Below are 24360 nucleotides of genomic sequence, written 5' to 3' on the forward strand. Positions count from 1 at the left end.
AACAGAAAAAGTGTTAATGTTTCAATGCAAGAAATATAAAATTGTGACAGTAGGTCAGAATTATGAGATGAAGTGTTTCAATTCCCTTTGTCAAAGTTATGAGACGTTGATTCACATTTTTATCCTTTTTAGTCAAAATTCTGACACTAAGTTTGAGATTATTGAATCAGAATTATGAGAACTCAAAATGTAGAATTGTGCATCAAAATTATGCAAGATTAAAAGTCACTTGCTGTGTCCAAAATCTATATCTACATGGTAACTGTATTGTTTTTAGTGTTAGTTTACAAGAAATAAACATACTTGATATGTACCATGCAGGTTAGAATATGTAAGAATTAACACAAAAGCTAAATGGTTATTCAGAATTTCTTTTTTGTTTCTTATTTTTAAGATCTTTCTCAAACTGTTTGACCACCATAATCTTTTTTTTTTTTTTTTTTTTTTTTTGCATATGGGAGAAAGATGTACACTCAGAAATCAAGTGTTAGTATGCCTGCTACCATTTTGAGTAAACTTAAATATGATCATTTTCACACTGTAAATACTCAAACCCGTTTACAATTATTATGTATAGAATCGAGACACAGCTACTATCTATTATAATTTAGTTCTAGTAAGACAAAATTTAAGTAAGTTTGCAAACTGACTGTCAGTTTGAGGGAAATATCTATTTCAACAATGCCAACATTAGCTAACTTTAACTCACTGGTCACACCAGACCAAGCGAGGCTGAAGTGACAAAACCCCTCTGTGCTTTAAAGTGAGTCAAAGTGTGTTTTATTGCTGATGAATGCAGCCTTTCATTTATATGACAAAGAATATATCTTCTCAGAAGTTGTATTCCTTTGCTTTAAGTCATCATTTTGATTTACCATCTCATAACCTTCCTCATAAGTCTTTTTATTGTTGTCATTTCTAGCATGTCATCCATGGGCTTCCACCCTGTTATACACGTTTCTGACGCTGCATGGCCTTCAGTGGAGCTGGAGAGGAGAGACAGCTTTAACAGAACCACCGAGAGGGTATTTCAGGTCAATATTCCCTTTTACTGTGGCAGGAGGCGGGCGGCAACACACCTGGATTATTAATCAGCAGCTGCCTTGTGACGCATTGCCTCGTGCCCATGTCGTAAATCATCGGCTTTTTCCGTTACTCGCGCCTCTTCAACAAGCGATGCTATGTCACAGCAGCAGCGCCAGTCGGTCCGGCGGAGCTGACGACGGGAACGATGATGGCGACCGTCAAGCCGAATCTTTAACAGCCCGTTTGTCCGGGAGAAAGAAACCTTCCGCCGACGAAACCGGCTCTGCGATGGAAGGACATGCGTTTCCCGACCAAGAGCAGCTCTTGCAGTTTCTGAGGAGGCTCAAGGAGGTCTTCGACGTGTGTGACGAGGATGCTGACGGCTTCATCCGGGTGGAGCACTTGGTGGACCTCGGTCTTCAGTTCGGTCAAGGAGACGAGGTGAGCGGCTGAGGAGGACCGAGTAGCTGTGGATAGAGTGTGTAACAAGCTGTGGTCGCTCGACCGGCATTTTGATAGGGATATTTAGTAACAAGTGGTGAGTGGTCGACCTCAGCAGCGCCTGACAACAGCAGACAGACAACCTGTCCTACGCGTTAAATGTCACAGGTGTGCTAGAGGTGTTAGCATGTAGCGACTCATTACCTGGACGTGAGCTAGCAGCGTCTTTGCTGGGCTGGTGGACTTCTGTGTGACAGACACGACAGACGACTGCAACCGAGCTGTCGTCTTAATTCTGTCTGTCTCCATGATAGGAGTCAGGTGTTCTCCAGGTTATGCTGTTTAACACTAGAAAACCATGCATGGAGTTTAACAGATGGCCATCAAGCTGACAGCTATAGGAAATGTTTTTTGAGTGAACTTTGGACTAATAACACTGGTATTCATTTCCCATATTCATCTTCTAAAAGCCTAACTCTGGCCTTGCAGTGTTTAAAGGTTAAGTCTGTACTAACACACTTTTACTTAAAAGTGCTTTTGGGCTTTTGCCAGTCTGCACCCATCCGGTGTATTTTTCTTTATCTGTCACAGACCAAATGTGTTTTGATATCAAACTGTGTTTCTAGTACTTCTACAGTACAGTTTAAGAGCAGAAAATGTCACAGTGACCTGAAACAGCAGTGGTAAATATGAGGTTTTTGGTGTTGAATCATCATAACCTACAATGAAGAGACTCTCTTTGGTGCTGCTGATTCTGCCACTAATGTTCAACAACCATACAAGGGTACAGTCAGTAAACAAGACTGCTTTATGGCAGTATTTGGTTTTGCATGTATAATTTGAAGAGGTATTCTTAATTCGTCAGGTGTTTAATTAACTGGAAAGAAACATTCCAATAAACAGTTCCTTTATTGATTTTCCTGAAACAGACAATGAAGCGTTGCGGCAAGAGTGATGTGGAGGCCATCAACTGAGATCTCATTGGCTTGTTGTAGTTGGATCAGATCACATGCAATGAGGTGAAGAGACTTCAGAGGTCTGTCTGGATGAACTCTGTTAGTTAGTTAGCAGTGCTGAAAAAGTGTGTAGCCCTCGTACTTATTCATTTAGGGCAGTGGTTCTCAACATTGTTTTACATTATTTGTGTGAACACCTAACATGAAGCAACTTCCCCTTGTTGCAAAGAGTGATTTTCTTGTCGCGGATTAGTTCATTTGGATCATTTTAGAGGTCTGATGAGGGAAAACGTACAATCTTCTAATCTATTCAGTGTTTCACCAAAGACGAAACCTCAATTTGGTTTTATATGTCCTATCTGGGTCATATTCTTGTGGGGTTGCCAGATAAATCTAAGGGTGTTTTAGATTTATCTGGCACTCCCATGTGGGGTTTGGGACCCCTGATGATTTTGGTATTATTGATTTGAAGTGTATGTCACAAGATGTGCATTTCTGCCCACACCATGTGACTCTGTGCCCATGCTGGTGCAGCCAGCCAAGCTACTTATATTTCCATGTCGCTATGTTCACTTTTTTTTAGCTTCAGCACCAGCAGCACAAATGCCACGTTACTAAACCAGGGGCACAGGATCATTTTAGATTCTTAATCCTAAACACACAGTTGATAAAGTCAAATGTGCACAAGGTTTATGTTGTGTGCAGGTGCAGTGAGGTGGGAGTGCTTCAGAAGCTGCAGAGATTAGCTCCAAAGGGACTCCAGTTATGTAAATGTTGTATCTAGTTTTGCCTCTTGCGGTCTGACAGTCCTGGCAGGGGTGTGGCAGCCAGTGGCAGCCTTAGGTTCAGCACCATGGAGAGCGCTCTGCCAGTCCCAGGTTTAGCAGTGTGAGGGCTGTCCCTATGGCACTGAACCTGGAGCTAGCAGGGTTGCCACTAACTCTTGATTAATCATTTGCCTACCCCATGATTCTGCAGCGTACTATTCTATTACATTATCATATCTTAAGATCCGGAGTGAAATACAGTGTCTGTCCTCATTAGTTTAAAGGTTTTGGCTGGCTAGTGAGTTTGGAGCGATGGTTGGAGAGAGCTGCTTCCAAACAGTGCTGCACACTGTCTCTGCCCAGTTTATCAGTCTGTTAAAGCCCGTGGATTGTTTACAGAGTGAAAGTCTCTTTGTAATGGAATGTAGATACATATGTAGGATTAAACTGTGAGTGGTGAGTGTGTTTGCCAAAACTGTGTCCAGATTTCATTAATTTCAATATGCTATGAAACTCATTCTGCAGTGATGTGGTTAGAAGAAGTAATTCCGTACAGTAACAATACAATGCAATTATATGAGTTTGAGAAAATTCTTTCTGCCACTCATTTTTTTTTATCCTCCATGTCACTGACATCTGACAGTAGGGATATGTAACCTTAATCCCTGACTATTCTTAACTCATGAATTGCTTTTTAAATGGTATAGTTATTAATATAAGAAAAACATACATGCCATGGTGGCAGGTGACCTGAGATGTTTATCTGCCACAGCCAACATTTACGTTGTTTTGGAAGATGGTGAGCATGAATGTAAAGACTATGTTGTAGCACCACTTCTCCTCTTGGCTATAACATGCAATTCCCTGAAAGACATGTTTTCAGGTGAAGGATGGACTGGCCTCCTTCACGGTCAAGAAGACTACCACTCAGTTCCTCGGGTATTCGGTATACCTGCGTTTAGAATAACTCCTGTTTAGTCACACCAGGGTATTTGGAGACTGCCGTGTAAAACACGATCTAGGAAGAGAAAGAAAGTGAACCCAGTGGAGGAATGGGGATCAGAAGCAGAGGATGCGGATTAAATCCTGGATGAACTAAGTATCACAGACAAATGATATCTTACAGTGAGAGTAGATTTTTCTTTAAGCTGTCATGGCGGCTGAGCGCCCTGAACACATGACTAAAAATAACTCAGTCGTACTCAGAGGAAGCTACTTCTTCATCTTCCTCCTCCCCTCTCATGGCTCCTCTTATCTCTGTGTTCTTTGTCACCATGGTGACGAGAGCTCCACGAGGAGCGGATTGGTCGGTTGTTGAGTAATGAAGCGATCCGCCTAGCAGCAGAAAACAGCCTGTGAGATGGTGCTCACCGCAGCAGGCGTGTATTTACATTTGTTTTATTTGGAAAAGAACGTCCTCTTCTCCGACACATCCAGAAACATCTGTTTCTGTATTGTTCAGTTCACTGCAGTGAGCATCAGATCACCACATACAGCATGAAATAGCATCTTTATTCCTCATGTTTTAACCACACTGCTGCTGCTGGACTGCACTCAGGCACACATACAATATTTATCAGAGCACACAGAATGGATTCGATGCAAGTCTTTGTTATTCCTGTATTTGTTCAGTATTATTTGTACCAGGAAACATTGTTTTCTTGTGCCCTAAAACATCATTTGAGTCTTGCTTTCCTCAAATGGCCAAACCATGTTATGCTCATTTTATCCCTGCAAGTAGTCTTTTCTGATACTTAACGATTACTCTTACACATTTATTCCCTCACAACATTTTCCAAAGAATACAACATTGTTGCAGAGTTTCATGTGTTTCTTTTAACTTTCAGGCAGTCATTGCTTTCCATTCATTTCAGTATGACAAAAAATCTGTTTGCAGATGTTTGAAATTTCCTTGAGATAAGCACTCCACCACAGTGAATATTATTGCTTTCCTTTTGCCAGAATGACCTTATCATCATGTAGTGATGCAGTTCAAGTTGTACTTACAGTTAAAGTCTACTGCTGATGTGTACTGTTTTCATTATGTTAACAACAGAGTTCTTCAGAGTCTGAGATATGAGTTTGCAGCCAAACAGAACTGCATTGAGAGCTTTGCAGTGGGAAGATCAAATACAGCTCAATTACTGGCCATAGTCACCACCAGCCACCCCACTGGCCACCAGTGTTATTAGTCATCGCTATTATTTCCTATTACAGGTGTATTTTGATATAATTTACCCAAGTTTTGGCTGCAAGCAAATCCTCCATAACCTTCACTGAATTCTCTAAAACACAGGCTGCTGCCATCCTATATACCAATACAGACAAAATGTAAAACAAATCATACGTGATTCCTAACGATGTTCCTGTAGCTTTGGGTCTCACATAGCGGTCACTGTTGCCTGAGTGAGTCAATGAAAGTACGTGACCTGAAATATTGACTGTTAAGCTTACAAAAAAAAACAAAAAAAACAAACAAACAAACAAACAAGATATTTCTGCACCACACCAAAATGATTTCTGGTCTGAGCCTGGTCTGGTCTGATTTTATAGAGCGAACAATGAATTGATTAATTGAGAAAATGATAGGCAGATTAATTGATAATGAAAATAATCATTAGCTGCAGCCGTATACAAAGCATGTGGGGTATTGCTCACACTCAGTGGGATTTTCAAACGTCTCTGAAGTGCTGCGGTTGGCTGAAAACTGTATTTGAACTTGACTATTTGATTGTTGGGGCATTTGAAGAGAGGCTGTCCCAATCCAGTCTGAACGTCCTGTGACCACAGAACCACAGTGACACTCCGCTCTTCACTGACATTAAACAAAATATTAGAACAAATAAGAAATATTCAAGGAATGCTGTAATGTGGGATGCACATCTGTAGATGCAGAAGCATCTAAAACAGACTTTTTATTTTATTACATGTATGCATTAGGCATATGTACCTTAATTAGAACCTGTGGTAGTAGAACAATGTTTTTGTCTAGTTTTATATAAGAATTACTGATAAAAAGTGGTGCCCTCTGTGTCAGAGCTTCAGCTGTATAATAATGTAATTAGAGATTAGCTGACACTGGTTACTGCCTGTCTGGCTTTAAAGAGTCTGTAGGACTTTGATGTTAAATGGATGACACAGAACAGCATTAGATTTCGGCACAGCATGTTGACATCTGCATTTAAGCCTGTGTGATGATGTGACACTGAGCTCTGGGATGTGTGGCTGTGTGTGTAAGAGATAATAGTTGTCAGACAGTATGTGTATTCCAGTGTATTTCTACAGTATGCACTGTGCTCTCAGTGGGTCATATTGATGTATTCATCCAGACTCACAAACCCTCTCCCATCAAAGCTAACTTCAACATCAAAGCCTGTATCCAATTGGTATTCAGAATACCTGCTGAGTGTAACTGTAAAGTTATTTCAACCAAAGGAAATGTTTCATCCACTGCGTGTTTGAAGAGTAGCTGATGAAGGGGCAGAAATAAGCTGAGTCGAGGGGAGGCTGAACGGGCCGTCAGCAGTGCTCAGTGCCCTGACGCCATGTCGGCAAACACATCAAACTTTATGACACAACTGGATGTTAACAAGTAAAACAAAATACCTGACAGTTGACCTTGTCTTGGTTGAAAAGCTCAGGACTAAGCTCGTAAATGGAGTTACAGCTGCTGTAATCAATATGAGCATTGGTACAAATGATGAGCTCTGTGGTATATTCTACTGTATATGACCTTATGAAGTCAATGATGTGTTTACAGCTTGTTCTGCGGGCCCCAAGTGACCAAAACAATCAAATACTGATTTAAGAGTATTATCAAACAGTGTTTCCCACAGGAGTTTGTGAGGCTATCATGAGTGGACCTCAGACCTTCGAGGGGGGTCCAGGGTCATGTGTTCCAGAGGGAAATTCTGTTAATTTTAAGGTTAAATGCATCATCAGTGCTCATGTCACAACTGAATATGGTGTATATAGTACCCCATCACATAAAGTGTCACGTTATAGTTAAGTCATGATAAGTCTTAAATCAAACAATATTGAATTTTGCTGTTCATACTTATCAGATAATTAGAGTGCGTGTTAAACCTGTTGACTGACACGCACTGCTCACAGGCTTCTTTCCACTCTCCTCCTCTGGATCTTTCATTTTTTCACACCTCCATCATGCTTCTCTCTATCTTTATCGCCATCTGTCATGTTTATTTTTTGCTTCTCTCTGGTCCTCCTCTTCTTTCACACTTTAAAACCTGTTAGATTTAATCAAACACATTTCCCTGATACATAGACGCTTCGTGAAACAGCATTGAAGACAGTCTTTGACCTTCATCACATCTTTACCCATCCTGTAGAAGGGAATCCCGACATGGTGTTTTCAGGCCCCCTTCATTTACTCTCTAAATGAGGAGAACTCACAGTTGAAAGAGAAAATCTCTGTGGAAAGAGTTTCTGTGATGACATTCACATATCACTGCAGACATGCAGGATGGATACATGTTTGGATTTAAGTGTCCTCTGTGACTATAGCACAGAAGCAGACCTACAAGAAATTCTATTTTGAGCAGAAGCTCTGGCTGTGATGATTTGCGTTTAGCTACAAAAAAAAACTGGAATCCTCATGAATTATAATTTTAGTTATATAACAGATGCATCTTAAATAGAGGCATCTTGAACGGGCTCCTGCTCTTTGCTGCAGGACCAGCACCCTCACCAACATGGACACTGACCACCTTCCTGACAAAGTACTAGGTTTCCATTTTCTTATTAGATATTTGTATGTCATTTAAAAGCATATCACTGAATGAAGAAATGTGAAATTTCCCTGCTGAAATGCAGCATTTCTTTCACTCTCCAAGGTCCTGTGATAAGATCGTCACATCAAGTGACATCAACAGCAACAAGGTTATGCATCATCGTAGCTAATGAGGTCTCTCAGCAGCTGGTACTCTTTGATAAAGTCCATAAAAATGACATTAAGTTGGCACTGCAGACCCAGTAAGCAGTAAAAGCAGTCTTTATTATTAGCGGTCTTTATTGTCCCACAGTGCATATGTGGCTTGAATTAGTCCATCAATGTGCACAGTTGCTGTGAAGTGGATGCACCATTGCACACAATAACCTGTGTGACAGTGCCAGTAGTAGCCTGTAACAGTAGTTGTCACCTGCATGAAAACAGCTTGCCACAGCCTTGGTCTCTATGATGTTGTGATTTAAGACTTGATTTTTCTGAACAGTCTAGGGCTACAGAGCATGTGAAAGTAAGTCTGTGAGGTGTCTTCTCTGTCCTCTCCTACCTTAATCAACATGCCATTAAGGGCACAGACGATACCAGAGGAGCTCTTCTGAAATGTGGGGCTCACATCACCAAGATACACTCAGACTGGATCACTGTTTACTTCTAGTTTTGTAGAAGTAAATTTGAATTCTGATGTAGTTGCTCTTCGTGATGCACTTTATGTAAAGAGCCTTTAACCAAAAATATACATACAAAAGGAGGCAATGTCTGCAAGCCAGCAGAAAATACAGGGTAAAACACTGCTGTCATAGAGAGGAGCAGGATGCTATGAATTGTTTAAATATGTTGATAACAGTGGACTCCTTGGGAAAGTATTTCCTGGAAGACATTCGTACTGTTGAATGTGTTCAAACCCTGCTTACTTTCTGACCTCTGCAGTGGCCAATCATGCGTGCAGTGGTGTGAATGTCTGGTTTGTCATTTTTCAAAGTTCCAGGAATTGTTGGATGTATCTTCCCCCAAATTCAACTTTGGAAAGCTGTGGAGGGTCTTAGGATAGAGGGAGCAATATTGTGTCCATATTGTAAAGATCATTGAGGCAAATTTGACTGACTTCTGTCTCCCGCAGGTGAAGAAGTTAACCAGGTACCTGGATCCTAACGCCCATGGCAAGATCAACTTCAAAGACTTTTGTCACGGAGTGTTTGCCATCAAAGGTAGGAAATGTGCCGTAGATGTCAATGATGTATGAAAGAGGTAAAGCAGAGAGTTAACTAAATACTGCAGCTGAATATTGTTGGCTTTGGACAGAGCCATGCTAACTCTTTCCACATTTCCATTCTTTATGCTGAGCTAAGCTAACTGGTTGCTGGTTATTGCGTCATATTTACATTGTTGACCCGACTGACATTGAGTGGTGTCAATATTCTTATTCTCTGCAAAAAAGCAAAAATGTCTTTCTTTTTTTCTTTCTTTCTTTCTTTCTTTCTTTCTTTCTTTCTTTCTTTCTTTCTTTCTTTTTCCTGCCTTCCTGCCTGCCTGTCTTCCTGCTCTCCTCCTGCCAGGTTGTGAGGAGATATTGAAGATGGCTGTGGGTCCTCGCAGTGTTACCTCCAACCAGCCGTCTGTTACTGACAACGGTTATGTTTACCAGGTACAGACTTTTCACACTTTGATGGTGAAGCTTTGAGTCTGTTTTCTGGCTTTAAAGTGGATACATACTCAATAAGAACATACGTGTTTCACAAATTGTGTCCTCCATTTTAAAAAAGCTAAGTTGCAGTGCATTTTTAAGGGAGTTGAGACCGATCCGATCCAGCATCAGGACTGCGTGCCAATACTGATGTAATTCACTCACCAGTCTACTTGCTAGTAGTAGTTGTGCACTGTGTGCTTGGGTAACATGGAGCTGAAGAGCTGGAGAGTCAAAAGTTTGACTTTCTCTTTATTTGTCTTGTTTCAGATTTTGGCCATATCTTCAGTATTTGTTCATTTTTGTCATTCCTACCATTACATCATACCAGCATATTTATTTTTCAGTGAGTTATGCTATATATCATAAACTGCTGTGAGTACTGTGTGTTGGAGTGCATAATAGATTATGTTACCACCAGAGATCAGTCCAGCTGAACAGTTGCCTAGCAACAGGAGAGAGAGAGAGAGAGAGAGAGAGAGAGAGAGAGAGAGAGAGAGAGAGAGAGAGAGAGAGAAATGGAGGTGTGGCTTTGTCTCGGCTAAAGCATCAGTTTGTTTTCAAATGAGAATGACTGAGCTGCAGTGATACATGTGTGTAAGGGATGCCTGTGTTCAAGCTTTGAACACGCTGAGCCTTCAAGATTCAGGAATACACTGGACCTCCATGATAAAGGATAATATATGTTTCACATTTGGATGACACACTCACACATACACACACACAGTGGTGTGACTGGTGGATGGGGACTGGAGAGGAGACACGTGGCATGCACACTTGATTGGTAAGGTGTGTGTGGGTGTGCATGTGTGTGTCAGATTGAGAGGATTTTTTCACAGAGATCATTTGTTCTTGCTTTTAGATTGGTATAGTCCAGGAAGTAAAATGGTTATGAATTTTGAAGAATTTTAGTGATTGAACTGCTGAAGTCTGTGTCTGCTCCTGGTTCACATGCACAGGTGTTTTCATTTAGTTTGGCTAATTAGACCTCTTCTCAGGACTTTGAGTGTACCAACTGAACTTGAGTGACATTTCCTCACTCTGTAGTCAGTTATGTTGCACCTGTTGGGGCGGGACAGCTTCCACCTCTGTTGTTCTTATTGGTACATGCAGTTTGGTGTAGGGTGTTGTAGATTCACACAGGTGTTTTCAGTAATTGTCCTAATTAAAAGACCTCTGCCGAGGGGGATGTTGTGAGGGAAGCTATGCTGAGAAATGTTTGGTCACAAACTTACCTCCTAACAAAGCTTTGTTTAAGGACAAAAGCTACAATTCACAGCATTGTGATGTTACAATGCAATGGCAAGAAAAAAATCCTGGAAGTATACAAACACATGTTCCTAACCAGCACAAAGTCTACTTATGTGTCTTTCAATGGGGCTTTCCAAATATGTTGTTTTAATCACAGCTCAGGGTGAACATTGGAACTCAGCCATAAAGGTGGAAGTTGTTGTGCCTGTCAATGCTGGAGGTGCACAGCAAAATGCTGTTATTTTCCCATAAATGTCACCCACTTCAGATATGTTTCATTGTGAGGTCAGCATTAGAGCACACATCCCTGGAGGAAGATCTTACCTTCAAGTCATTTTGAATACCTCATTTAGTCTCCTCTTTGTCCTAGATCAAAATATTTTCTAATTCATGTTAGACAAAAACATGTGTATAATTGATGAATGAAAGCTACACAGCGTTCCCTCAGAGACAATACCATGTCTGCTTGACAGTGTGGAAGTATATGTGTGTGTGTGTGTGTGCATGCATGTGTCTACACCAAAGGAAAACAAAGCAAAGTCTTTAGAATAAAGGTATGAAATCACCTGTTTTGTCATTGCAGATGAAAATGTGTGTGTCTGTATGTGAGAGAAAGAGACAGGGTGTGTACCTTGCCCTGCACCTCAGTTGGTAGGAGCCAGACAGGCATGTGCATAATTAATAACACACAGATCTGGTGCATGCTATATCCCACTTTTCTGGCAAACCAACCCAGGAGGCCGTCTCCAGGTCAAGTGCTAGACGTGTCCTGTCCTATCACAAGGTGTCTGCAAGTTGAACTTAACTCTATTCAAGACACATTTCACTCCAGGCCAACTAATGAACTGCACTGGGGTTTAAGTGTGAAGCAAAATCAGAGGCAACTATCGGAAATGAGTTGTTACAAACATAACATAAACTTGCTCTGTATTTAACTTAGCAGGGCTTCAAGTTTTAAGTGTTGAAAAGAACAAAATCAGATGGTCTCTTAAACCGCACCGCTGTGTCTCCAGGAGCTGTGGTTTGAACTGCACCCATGCTTTAAGCAGTTTCTGTGTCCTGTAGAAATGTCATGATCTTATTTGAGGTGTAAGTTAGAGCTGCTTCACAGCTGTTTTAATGTAGGTTTAAGGTTGGAGAGTTCTCTGTAAGGGCAGATTTCTTAATGCTTTGTACTAACATTTAAAAGGTGTCTCAGGCTTCAGAAATAGGCTTAATGACAAACTGAAGAGATGCTTGAACTGTTGGCTCAACTGGGACCACAGTATGAGTCTCAGAAAATACAGATATAATCTAAGAAGTCGGTGAGGAAAAACATTAGCGTGATGTGTAGCAAAATGTGCCAGTACATCTTGGATTTCCCTGCCAGTTGCCCTGTGATTGTGCAGTCATTACAGAGGCCTCAGAATGTGCTGTCTTTGTCCTAAATGGTGCACACAGTACCCTGTACACAGAACAGCACAGTGGGTAGACTGCAGATTTATTTAATGTTGCTACCTGCTTTTGAGCATACTTTAATTTAACATTTGTTGACATGCTGCTTACCTTTTGTATGTGTAGAACGGCGAGGCCAAGTTGGGCCCTCCCATTATCATGTGTACGCGGTCCTACCCAGAATGCAGTGTGTATGGTGAGAGCTGTGGGGCTGATGGGGAGTGTGAGATGGACAGCAGCGCTGAAAACGCCAGCAGCTCTGACTCTTTGGATCCAACACGACAAGACAGGTCAGTCACAGCAACATCTGAGAACTAGTGACTGTGAGTCAGTGTCAGGAGCTGTATGATGAAAAATGTGAATCACTGTCATCTTGTTGTCCAAAAAGAAATGAAAATGACAAGTGGAAGAAAAGAAGTGACTTTAAATGCATTCGTCTGATTATTGATTTTCATTAGTATTCAGGGGATTGTTGTTGTTGTTGTTCTTTTTTTTGTTGGATTAACCACTCTTCCTGTACTCCCTGCTATTCAACTCTAGCCGCCTGATTGGCTCTGCGTCTGCGTCCGTCATCTCTGGGGAGGAGCAGTTTGAGGACTATGGTGAGGGAGAGGATGTGGACTTTACTCCCAGCAGTCCTTGCCCTGAAGATGACACCCGGACAAATGGCTTCTCAGACCTGGGATCCTCCCTTCCCTCCAGGTTGGTGGTTGGATTAGAAGCACACGCCCTCAGTCACATTCTCTCATGTCTTAAGCATATCTTTCAAGAAGTGTCAGGAGGAGTCACTCTGTGTTGGCCTTTGTCATGGAAGACATTACAAACAGCGCTGGTATAAATTCTAAAATGAGCGATGGCTTGAATTCAGTTTCAGGATCCTGACATTATACATGTTGACTCACTGTCACACTGTCGTGACTTACGGGGACACTTGAACCGCCCTCGTTCATCTTATGATCTTATGAGTAACACCTGAGCTTCCTCTACCATGACAAGTCACAATAGGCTTGTATGAGATGAACTGGGCCTGGGCAGAATTAATCACCAGCAGCAATGGTGGATTTTGATACTTAGACCTTTTTTTTTATGTTCGAAGTGACAAATTAAAATGTCTGAAGTGAAAAGAGCCAATGGATGCCTCGGTCCAAGCATCACTGCAGTGCAAGCTCTTTATAGTGTGTTGTACTTTGGCCAGACAATTAAAAAAAGGAACAAAAAGATCTTCCTGAACCAGCATAGCTCTTGTCATTCCTTGGTCACACATTTGATAATCAACTTTATTTAATATCCTATCAATCAATATTTTTAGCATGGTTATACATTTCACTTCAACATATTGATGTTTGTAATTGCAGTGCTGGGCAGACTCCGCAGAAGATGAGGCAGCTGTATAACAGCGAGCTGCTGGACGTCTACTGTTCTCAGTGCTGCAAGAAAGTGAATCTACTAAATGACCTGGAGGCTCGGCTTCGAAACCTCAAAGCCAACAGGTACAGCACAATCACACACGCACACGAAAACACACAACACATGAAGACAGCAGAATGAACACAAACGCTTAGTGGGACCAAACAGTGGTGGATGGGAGGTGACAAGGAGAGGGGAGAGAAGCTGCTGCCTCAGCATCACCCTGATTTAACAATGCTCATACGCAGAAGCCTTCCACCCAAATCCCACCCTCTTATGCATTCTTGGCACCAGACGCTGCACCCACATCAAAGGGTGAGCCTGAGCTGTTGCTATAGCAACCGTATCCCAGTCTGGTTGGGCGGTTGGCTGCAAGTTTTTGTGTCTCTGTGTGTGAGACGCAGTGCAACTGAACAACAAAGAACAGTTTGGCAAAAAAAAAAAAGCACATGGCACATCAGTGAGTACCAGTTGTAGTAGACTCAGAGGCAAACGGCTTGATGTTCTTTGTTTGATGTATCTATTATTATTTATGTTTCTCCTCATTCAATATTTGATGCTTGAATTGTGACCAGAGCTTGCAGAAGCAGCAGTGTAGTAGCAGTAGCTAGTTTTAATAATTGTTATAGCAGTAAGCAGTGGTTAGAGCAGTCTTAAAAACTGTGTTACTGTCTGTGTGTCTCTTTTTTCAGCCCTAATAGAAAGATTTCCAGCACAGCATTTGGACGGTAAGTGACCTGACCTTCCTACTAATGACCCTTTAAACGAAAATGCTGCAGTGAATCTGCGGGGGGGGGGGGGCAGCCAGTCACTTGTAACGGATCACAGTGAGCGGTTCAGCAGTTAGCTATTGGGTGATAAACAGAGTCGTATAAAGGCAGAGCAGGTTCAGGAGCTGGCACGTTCAGTGTATGATCATCATCATGTATAATGGGTAATAATGTCCTCTGTCCGTGCTGCTGGTTTCCAATGTGTCCTCTTCTCCCTGCAGTCAGCTGTTTCAGGCCAACCACAGTGTGTTTGGGTCCAGTCAGGGCAGCAGCACTGAGGATCTGTTCACAGACAGCATCGACTCCTGCGACCTCGACATCACAGAGAAAGTACTAACGCACACAAAAATGCAGGCGGTTATTGTACTTTTTTTTCGATGAAAGTCAGTGAAAACTATTAGCCCCGTTATAATGACCTGTTTGTCTCAAATCCAAACCTACTTTATGAGGTTCACCTGCCAAGAAGAAGCAGTGGTAGTAGTGGACAGGGGACTCAATAATCACATAGGCCAATACTTCATTTCATCATAGCTCCTTCACATATGTGAGTTTTAATATTACGTGTTCCTCAGTGGTTTTTATTGATCTTAAAATGATTTTAACTATAATAATGCAAACTAAAACAAAAAGCATTCAATTCATGTAGATTATTTTAGCAACCAAGGACTACAAAAACAAATAAGGGAATTACACCGTTCTACAGGGTGTGTGTTGTGTTGCAGGCTCTTTTTAATGTGGCTTTGCAGAGACAGATAAAAAGTGATGACCTTGTCTCCTCAGCCTCTGAGGGGAAACGCTGACATGCTGCACAGTACACATGTGTGCTGTCATGTTTAAGCCCATGGAATAAAAGCAGGAGACTAGCTGACAGCTAAGTGAACCTCTTGACCTTGTGTGCATTGAGTTGGAGCTCCATGACTTCCAGTTAGGAGGAGCTGACAGTTTGAGTACAGATGTATCTAACGAAAGACATTAGAAATATCTATGATTCAAAGTATGCAAAACACCAGGTGCTCATTTTCACCACAGGCGTCATACATGTGTGGTAGGTTAAAAGCCTGGTTGTCTGCCTCAGGTCAGTTATCTGGAGAAGAAGGTGACAGAGTTGGAAAGCGACAGCCTGGCCAACGGTGACCTCAAGTCTAAACTCAAACAGGAGAACACACATCTTGTACACAGGTAGGAGAACACACACACTGAATCCTTGATTTATTCTTTTTTTATGTTGGCCTTAAATTAGTCCTGTTTACTCTTACAAAAATAACACATGCCATTCATGTTTTCACACACATTTCAAGTGAGAAATGTTTGAAAACCACATTCTGCTTATATTTGAATACATCACAGTGAAATGCTGCAGCATGAACCACGTGTGCCTGTATGTGAATTCATCACATAGATACAGTTTCACTTGTGATTTTTCTTAGGAATTTGACGTTTTTCACAGGTGATGTGAACATTCAGTGTGTCTTTATGATGTGAGTTTGTCGTCTAACGTGAAATCTGTTCCTCACATAGTAAATTCACATACAGATACATTAACATGTCTAATAGTTTGATCTGTTGGTGATACAACCTCATCTGGAAATCCTTCAGTTTCATCTAACCCAACCTGATGCCAGTGTTTTGCCACTGTGTCAAACACTGCATGTTTTCACTGCAAGTTATGTTGTTTTTTTCCTCACACTGTCTTTGTTTGCACCCCAGGGTCCATGAGCTGGAGGAGCAGGTGAAGGATGCAGAGGCCAAGGCAGATCAGAGTCTGGAGGAGGAGATGAAGAGGCACCGGGAGGTTTACAGCAAAATGGAGCGGGACAGAAACCTGGAGATAGACCTGCTCTGTAACAGGTAAACTCCTGAACGATACGCCATGAAGTGAAATTTCCACCATAAAACCAAACCTCACAGATGCTGCTGCTGGCTTTGTTTCTGACTGTGGGTCTTAAACTTACTTATTGCTTATGTAAATAAGGCTGTAAGTAACGTTACTCTCAAAAGTTAAACTGTCCAAACTGTACAATGCTGCCACAGACCACCACAGACTGATGAGGCACACAATGCTGGGTCTTGCTTCTAAAACTCTTGGGAAATAGCTTTGTTCCTCACCCTTACAATTTTTGTTATTTGTCATGTTGTTTTGTTTTTCATTTCAGAAATGACCACAAGTCGCTTATTTCATAGAGACCAACAAATTATGTTAAAGATTCAAGTTTGTTTAAAATTCCAGAATCTATGAATTATTTTTCACTTCCAAAGTTTAACTGCTCACACAAGATTTCTCCTACTTCGCTGAAATATCCATTCTCAATGTTTGCACACTGGAGGCTTCAAGTTTCCACATCACACTTGTGTAAGTTGAATATTGGACCAGAACTGGTTTCCAAACTAGTTGTGATGTGACAAATCATGCTCTTATGAGCTTGGCAGATACAAATAAGGCCATACTGGGGCCACGGCAACGTTGGCAACCTTTGTTGTATGTCATGCTCCACTTTCTTTCTGCCATATCATGTCAGCCTCTGCTGTACAGTGAAAGCAAAAAATAAATAAATGTTAGCTAAATGGGTTTCTTTGTTGACTGTCTGAAAAAGGAAAGTAGTTCCCCTGGAAAAGCTTCAGCTATGTTCAGCTACTGTTAAAGCATCTTTTGGTGGGATTTTGAGCATTAACAGAGCATCTGTGTGTGTGTGTGTGTGTGTGTGTGTGTGTGTGTGTGTGTGTGTGTGTGTGTGTGTGTGTCTCTACAGGGTGCAACAACTAGAAGATGAGAATGGAGAGATGAAGTTAAATGTTTGCAGACTCAAGTCACAGACTGAGAAGCTAGACCAGGTGAGTGTGATTTACTAAAAGGATTATGCAGTTTATTGGAACTTGGGTGTCATTTTTTTGTAGTTTTGGCCATCATTCCTGTAACTAATGTTAACATTGAACACCAAGTTCATTTACTGAGATCTGGGAATGCAGCAATACCGACATAGACTGACTTATTGTCACTGTGTGCTCGGAATTCAGCAATGACAATGGCGACAGTTTTATTGCAACTAATAGAATTGTTGTGCAAAACTAAAAAGAAATTGATCCCAAACTGGAATAAAGCAGAATTATCCTTTAACTCTTTGATTTTGGTTGTGTCCCTCTTTCCTCTCCAGGAGAAGCAGAGGATGACAGACAAGCTGGAGGACACTAGTCTGAGACTGAAAGATGAGATGGACCTCTACAGGAAGATAATGGACAAGCTGTGGCATAACCGCCATGAGTTTCAGAAGGAAAAAGAGGCCATGCAGGAGGTGAGGCGCTCGAGAGAGCAGGAACAGAACATGGGGAATGTTCAGGAGTTCCATCTAATCGGAGCTTTTCTCTGCAGTTGATAGATGATCTCCGTCGGGAGCTGGAGTATCTGCAGTGTTTTAAGTTGGAGCTGGAGCATCCAGGACAGGGTAAAGGGCTGTCTGAGTACAACGCCAGGACCATCGAAATGGAGCATGAAGTCAAGAGGCTGAAACAGGTTTACACACACAGCACGCACTCGTTCTTCTATCCTGATGGCACTTGTTCTGTTTTCTACACGTATTCCCTAACATAGAAACTTGAACCTGTTAGATTCTGGCCAGTAGATTGACAAGGATGTTATTGGCCAGTACTGTCTTATCATAGATACACCATTTCGAAAACACACCGCAACTGCAGAAAATATAACCAAATACAGAAGCTGCAAATATACAAAATGACAATTGAAGCGTTTCCAGGGGACAGTAAAAAGTGGTGAACACAGCTTGGGTGTGCTTGTTGTTGCCACGGATTGTATATCATCCATTTACGTTTATGTTTTTTTGTGGGTTTCTGACTTCCGCTACTGCTCGACTGCTTCGACGACCACGGCCACAGGATGCCGCTGTGCAACCTGAGCATGTCAAATCAAAGAGCTTTATAGTCTCCTCTCATATTTTCAGTCCAAACTCCCACGCTGAAAGACAACATCTTCTTTGTAGACAGTAATATCCTCCCATCCCCCCAGCAATCCCCTCCCAACAAAATAATGATAAATACATTAATAATCCATAATGATAATTAGAATTAAATAAACGAAGTGGATACAAATAGCAAAGTAATTGTATCTATGTACTCACAGTTATAGTATATGCCCCCCTCCACCTTTTCTCTGGAGCAATCCATAATCTTGACATCCAATCATACTTGCAGCACTCTAGTCCATTGGGATAGATTGCATTGTTTGGAAGTGAGAGACAAGAGGCTGCCGGTGTTTGTAAAATTTCTCACACAGACAGCAAATTTGATCTTTTCCAATTTCAGAAATGGCAGGACGTATTTGAGGGGGCTGAACGATTTTTCCATAAGAGCAGAATTCGACGACATGCAGTTAAAGAGGCAGAGGAAATTACATTAGTTTGTTTAGCAGACATTCTAACACCCTCGGCAGGGACACCAAAGACAGCAAAGCAACCTGAGGCGATGGGTCCAGAGTCAATTCCAGTATCTCTGTTATGAGATCAAAGACAGACTGTGGATAGATCTTTGATAATCTAGTTTTGCTAAGATGGATCCTATGAAGTACTTTGAACTGAATGAGGTTAAAGCCTCGCACGGGAGGGTGGGTTTATTGCATCTAATGCAACGATGCACCATTCATTGGACAAAGCGATACCCAGTTCGGTCTCCCTATCTGTCTCAATCTTATGCAGAGCAGGGGGGGTCAGTGCTGACCGATGATCGTATGTAAGAGAAATAACAGTAACAAGAAGATGGTCAATGCACGAGTCCACCAGAGGCTGCAGAAATGCTCGGATGTTGCATTTAGAAATGTTGCAAATCTGGAGACATCTCAACAAATTAGTGCTGAAGGTTAGTTAAAAGTGTTTTTAGGTCATGTGAGGGACCAAACTGGCAGGCATGAGGAATCGCAGGTCAATTAATAACAAAACAACACAGGTTTTATTTACTCAAAAATGAAATGAACAGTCTTCAAAACATACAGTAAAGTTCTGGGCCCAAAAAAGAAGTCAACTAACGCAGGCTATGCTAACTGCGCTCAACTGAAAAGAATTGAACAGACTAAACTGACGAAACAAAGACGAAACAGACCTCAAAGGGGAGCACATGTAACGGACGATCAGACCATTTCTGAAACAAAGGCAAGAAAGCAAATAAGCATAGTTCTGAAAATGTCCCCTCTGAAGGTAACCGTTATCTCTTTTCTTCCTTAGGAGAACCATAAGCTGCGGGATCAGAACGACGACCTGAACGCTCAGATTCTCAGTCTGAGTTTGTACGAGGCGAAGAACCTGTTTGCCTGTCAGACCAAGGCTCAGTGCCTGGCAGCTGAGATTGACAACGCATCCAGGGACGAGGTTAGTCTGCTGTTGGTGGATGGTTGGAATGCTGGTGTTTTGATTTGACCGCTCCTCTGATGCAATCCTCGCTCTCTGTCTCTCTCAGCTGGTCGACGCTCTGAAGGAGCAGGAGGAGATCAACCTGCGTCTGAGGCAGTACATGGACAAAATCATTCTGGCCATTCTCGACCATAACCCCTCCATCCTGGAGATCAAGAGTTAAACGCCAAACACACACACATCCTTGTAATACTGTAGTTGTGGAGATCTTCCATTACCTGGCTATTAGCTTGTTCCTTAAAGTATAATCCTTAAGATTTCAGCCCTGGTTGAGACACATGGGTACAGAGGAAACAGCAGTTTAGATGCAGTTTACCATTGAGAAGGTCCCAGAATTCTGGGCCAGCAGGCACTCTTTGAGAGCTGTGCAATATGGTCAGAAATACAACAGGAGCGCTAACAGGAGCGGTGACATCTTCACAGCAACATTAGGAAACGTTGGGTTAGCATTAGCAGTAAGTTAACACAGCTGTGATATGGCATAAGAGTCAGCAGTAAACACTGAGGCTGATAGCAGTGATAGTTGTTTCCTTTGAATCCCTCATGTGTGAAGGCAGTTTGAATCCAGCACTTGAATGGCGGACTCGCCACCAACAGCAACAACAACTGTATAGAAAGCTCATTACATAATGTAAATACATGAAACAACTAATGCAGAAAATATTTGACCATAAATAGAATAAAAACCAGTTTGATTTCATGCAGATCTTAAGGATTATAACTTTAAATTTGAGCCTAAATTATGAATGTCCTAAATGTTGTCACTCCTTATGACTGAAACTGTTGCTCACAAATGTAGTTACTCGGGTGCGCACACACACACACACACACACACACACACACACACACACACACACACACACACACACACACACACGAATGTATATCTAATGATTTTCGTATATCACTAGAACCAAACATTTATTGAGGCAATCTGTGAATCACTGTAGAACTACTGTGCCATGTTTAATCTGTCCACCAGTGTTTTATAATTGTACATTTGAAACTACTGAAACGCAGTACAGACACGGACACAGTACACAGTACTAATAGTTCAATACAGAACTCTAGAATTATTGATCATACCTGGGCTGTCACTCATTGGGGGTCCAGACTAAATCAGAGGCTAGATTTAAGGAGTGGGAGTAGGACATAAAGGACTGTGTCAGTGTTTTTGCATGTTTCCTACAAACCATTTTCCAAAGCAGTCCATAATGTTTAACGTTTTGAAAGTGTTTTTAACCATCTTCCAGGCAGCTGTTTCCTTTGTAAAACTTGTAGAGACTTGACATCTGCTTGAGTTCAGTACTCATGTGAACATCGTGTTTATTTAATCACTGAAAGTCATATTATGTGGTGGTGCTGAGCGGATTTTTCAAACCAGTCTGCCATTATATACAAGCATTTTCACACTGTATGGGAATAAATGGAAACCAGTGGAAGCATCAGAGGAGAAGAAACGCTCAAAAGAATAGTACAAAATTTTGGAAGTAATGCTTAGAGATTAGATGAGAAAATAAGCATCAGTCTCATGGCTTTGTGTTCGTACAGACCTGGAGTCAGGACATGGTTAGCTTAGCGTAGCATAAAGACTGAAAGCAGGGGGAAGAGCTAGCCTAGCTCTGAAATACTTCTCTAAAGCACACTAATTCACTATGTGTATCTCTATTTCTGAACGCATAACAGTCCTTCTGCCCGGCTCCTCTGAGCAGCATCTTTGACTGTCGTGCAGAGGATGTTGAAATACGTCTTTTAAAAATGCTGAAAGAAAATATGTGTAAAATGGTCAAAAGTAACGTGAAGTATTTTTGCATATTTAGGAAATGGTTACAACATGCATAAACACTGATATGGACCTTTAGGTGACACAAGTTCTCCACTTTTAGCTTCTAACCCTTTAATTAGGCTGTCAACACAGCTGAACGTCTCTATGATTAATATAGAGTGTATGCTACGCCAAATCAATCTTTAGTAGTTGTCAAAATGTCACTAACTTGTCCAATGAGCCTTTGAGGAACAATTCAGTGCAGTGTTACAGTCCTTTAACCAGGATGGGTGTCTGAAGGCCTCTCATGTTAAAGGTATTTAAAGGTGCCAAAAGCCAACGTTATGTGCCAAATCTTAACATTTCACTGTTTTCATGCACAGAAACAAATGACAAGCGTTCATCATACAGAGTTATTGGCCAGTTTTCCTCCCCAGATGATTGAGTTTACTGTCAGTAGAGTTTCTGCAGGGTCTCGGCTCTTTAGAAACTTTTGACCACTATTAGTGCTACGGAGCAATGTTTTGTTTGTGTTGTGGGTGTTCACAAGCACACAGCTCATGTGGTTTCACACTACTACTCTGATGTTTGACAGTTTGTGGCTGTAATGTGCCATCAAGTGTAAGGGACAAAGGCAGTGAAGACGACTGCAGGCTAGTAAACATGGACGTAAACTATACAAGAATTAAAATGTGGAAAAATTGGCTTTGCAAATGCTTTCTGGGGAAGAAAACTCAATAAATTTTGTTCAGCCTGAAGGATGTTTTTGACGAGTAACACTAAGCAGAACTTTGTAACCAAGAAAACTCCACTGGCCATCTTTAAATTAGGATTATTTACTATATTTATATTACTATATTTAACTTTGCAGCATTCTGCAGAAAAAAAGCACCTAGATAAGCAAACTACTGATTTCAAACAGGGATACTGAAAGCTGATCTCTAAGCTGCCTTCAGTGTCTTCAGGAACCACTTTATTCTACCTATGTTGTAAATTAGTCTCACTTCAAATAATTTAACCAAAATATTAAACTTAAATGTTTGTTCACACACACAGGATGACCTAGATAAGGTAGCCAAACACACCCACACAGTATTCCACGGGTGTGTCACAGTGAGGAGAGCAGCCCTGAGCTGTACAGTGAGCACTCTATGAAGTTCCAAAAGTTTTGCTTCATTGCACAAATTGTTCACCCAGTGATTTTTTTTCACAGTTTAGTTGCTTGTTCTTTTCCATGTTTTGTGCATTTGCATACGAGGTACGAACAAATGTCATTTAAGCAGTCCAGCTCTGATTGGTCCATTGTTGTAAGTGAACTTTTTTTATATTGGCATTTTTACTTTATGACACAGTATTTGTTATGTCATACACTGTAAATGTTGTACAGAATCTAGTTAACCATTTATGTGCAAGTCATTCTGCTTATTAAAAGTCTTTTTGACACAAAATAAGAAAATACATGTTGTAGATTATAATATGAACTGAATAATATATAGCACACTTAAAAATGTCATAGCCAAAGTATTTACCTGGAATAATAATATCAAATATAATGACAAAACATTACAGTTTGTCACAACTCACATGTGCTCATGTGCTTTCTTTTACTTGTCTCTTGCACATGGAATTCTGGTTGACCATGTTATACAAACTAGATGTGTAAATAAAATCCATTTGCTTTGGCATGACAAAGTCTGGTTGTTTGTTCTCTCTCCAGCAGGGTTCAAAGCTCTCTGGGCTGTTGGACCCTTATTGACCTGTCTCCTGCTCTTTGTGCTTGGTATACATACATCACCCCTAACCCCCAGTTTCCGCTGGGCGCGTAACACCTGCGTAACATGCCCGGTCACGTAAATTCCCATCAAGCATGATGCAGACAGGGACCCGAAAACCATCCAGTACTGCACAGCTGGAATGAAACTCCTAGCTCCCGGCTTTTCTCTGTGTATTTCAGGGCACACATATTGCAACAACGGTGAAAGTATTAAAAGTGGAATTTGACGGGGAACCTCTGCAAAACAAAACCACGTGTCTAGGCAGACATTTTGACATGTGACAGTCAGGAAATCACAGGTGTTCCTGCAATAACAATGCTTCTGTTCAAGTGTTCCAGTGAGCCAACAAGAACAATGCCAGGGCCCTGAAAGTGAAGCAGCTAAATGGAATTCAGCCATCATGTACTTTATTATTTACACGTGTACTTTTCCTACTGTCACATGTCAAAAACATGTCTTCAATGGAAAAAAAAAAAAAAAACCACTTGCTTTAGTTGATCTTATTTATTATTCAAATCCCAAAACCAACAGACCATCTGAGGTTGAATGGACCTGAGCTTTTTGAGACCCCTGTGGTTGCCCACTGCCCAGTTGGTATTCTGGCTAATCCAAAGAGAAGTACAGTTACTCCCAAAAGGATTGAGGATTTTTGCTGTTTCAAGCATATATGCTTCATCCATACAAATGCCTACACTGTTTTCACCGCAGACGTTTTTATTCGTACTGGGAGAAAACTATGTGCAAGTGTAACTGATAACATTAATGATTGTTCAGTTCCAGCACTTTCTAACTGAGCATCAGCTGGTATACCTGGTATTTTTATGCTGTTGTTTCCTGACACCTCTACTCCTGATGATGGTTTTAAAAGCCAAACTGAAAGCTTGAATTTGTAATGCTGCCTTCAAACAAAGTCCCTTGTAGCACCCAGATACTCA

At 41.3% G+C, this 24360-nt stretch overlaps 1 protein-coding gene across 2 annotated transcripts; it reads left to right on the forward strand.

Moving 5' to 3' along the window:
- The first annotated feature begins 1181 nt into the window (after positions 1-1181).
- Positions 1182-23342, forward strand: rab11fip4a (RAB11 family interacting protein 4 (class II) a). Of its 2 annotated transcripts, XM_076752080.1 has the most exons (15): positions 1182-1467; positions 9052-9139; positions 9488-9576; positions 12427-12590; positions 12841-13002; positions 13656-13790; positions 14400-14435; positions 14699-14807; positions 15553-15656; positions 16185-16325; positions 17225-17306; positions 17627-17764; positions 17842-17982; positions 19700-19843; positions 19932-23342. In XM_076752080.1, the coding sequence occupies exons 1-15, from the start codon at positions 1315-1317 to the stop codon at positions 20046-20048; spliced, it is 1803 nt and encodes a 600-aa protein (XP_076608195.1). In that variant the 5' UTR covers positions 1182-1314; the 3' UTR covers positions 20049-23342. The 2 variants fall into 2 exon arrangements, with proteins under 2 accessions (XP_076608195.1, XP_076608194.1); XM_076752079.1 differs by lacking the exons at positions 1182-1467; positions 9052-9139; positions 9488-9576 and adding an exon at positions 10178-10399.
- Positions 23343-24360: the final 1018 nt, after the last annotated feature.

This window comes from Chaetodon auriga, chromosome 16 (genome assembly GCF_051107435.1).
Source record: "Chaetodon auriga isolate fChaAug3 chromosome 16, fChaAug3.hap1, whole genome shotgun sequence".
In the NCBI taxonomy this organism is placed as follows: Eukaryota; Metazoa; Chordata; class Actinopteri; order Chaetodontiformes; family Chaetodontidae; genus Chaetodon; species Chaetodon auriga.

What these genes read in the sequence shown, in the direction of transcription:
- rab11fip4a (XM_076752080.1), top strand. Translation starts at nt 1,315, where the DNA reads ATGGAAGGACATGCGTTTCCCGACCAAGAGCAGCTCTTGCAGTTTCTG. An exon ending in TCCAGCACAGCATTTGGACG is followed by an intron (nt 14,436 to 14,698) that starts GTAAGTGACCTG and finishes TTCTCCCTGCAG; the next exon opens with TCAGCTGTTTCAGGCCAACC. An exon ending in AACACACATCTTGTACACAG is followed by an intron (nt 15,657 to 16,184) that starts GTAGGAGAACAC and finishes TTTGCACCCCAG; the next exon opens with GGTCCATGAGCTGGAGGAGC.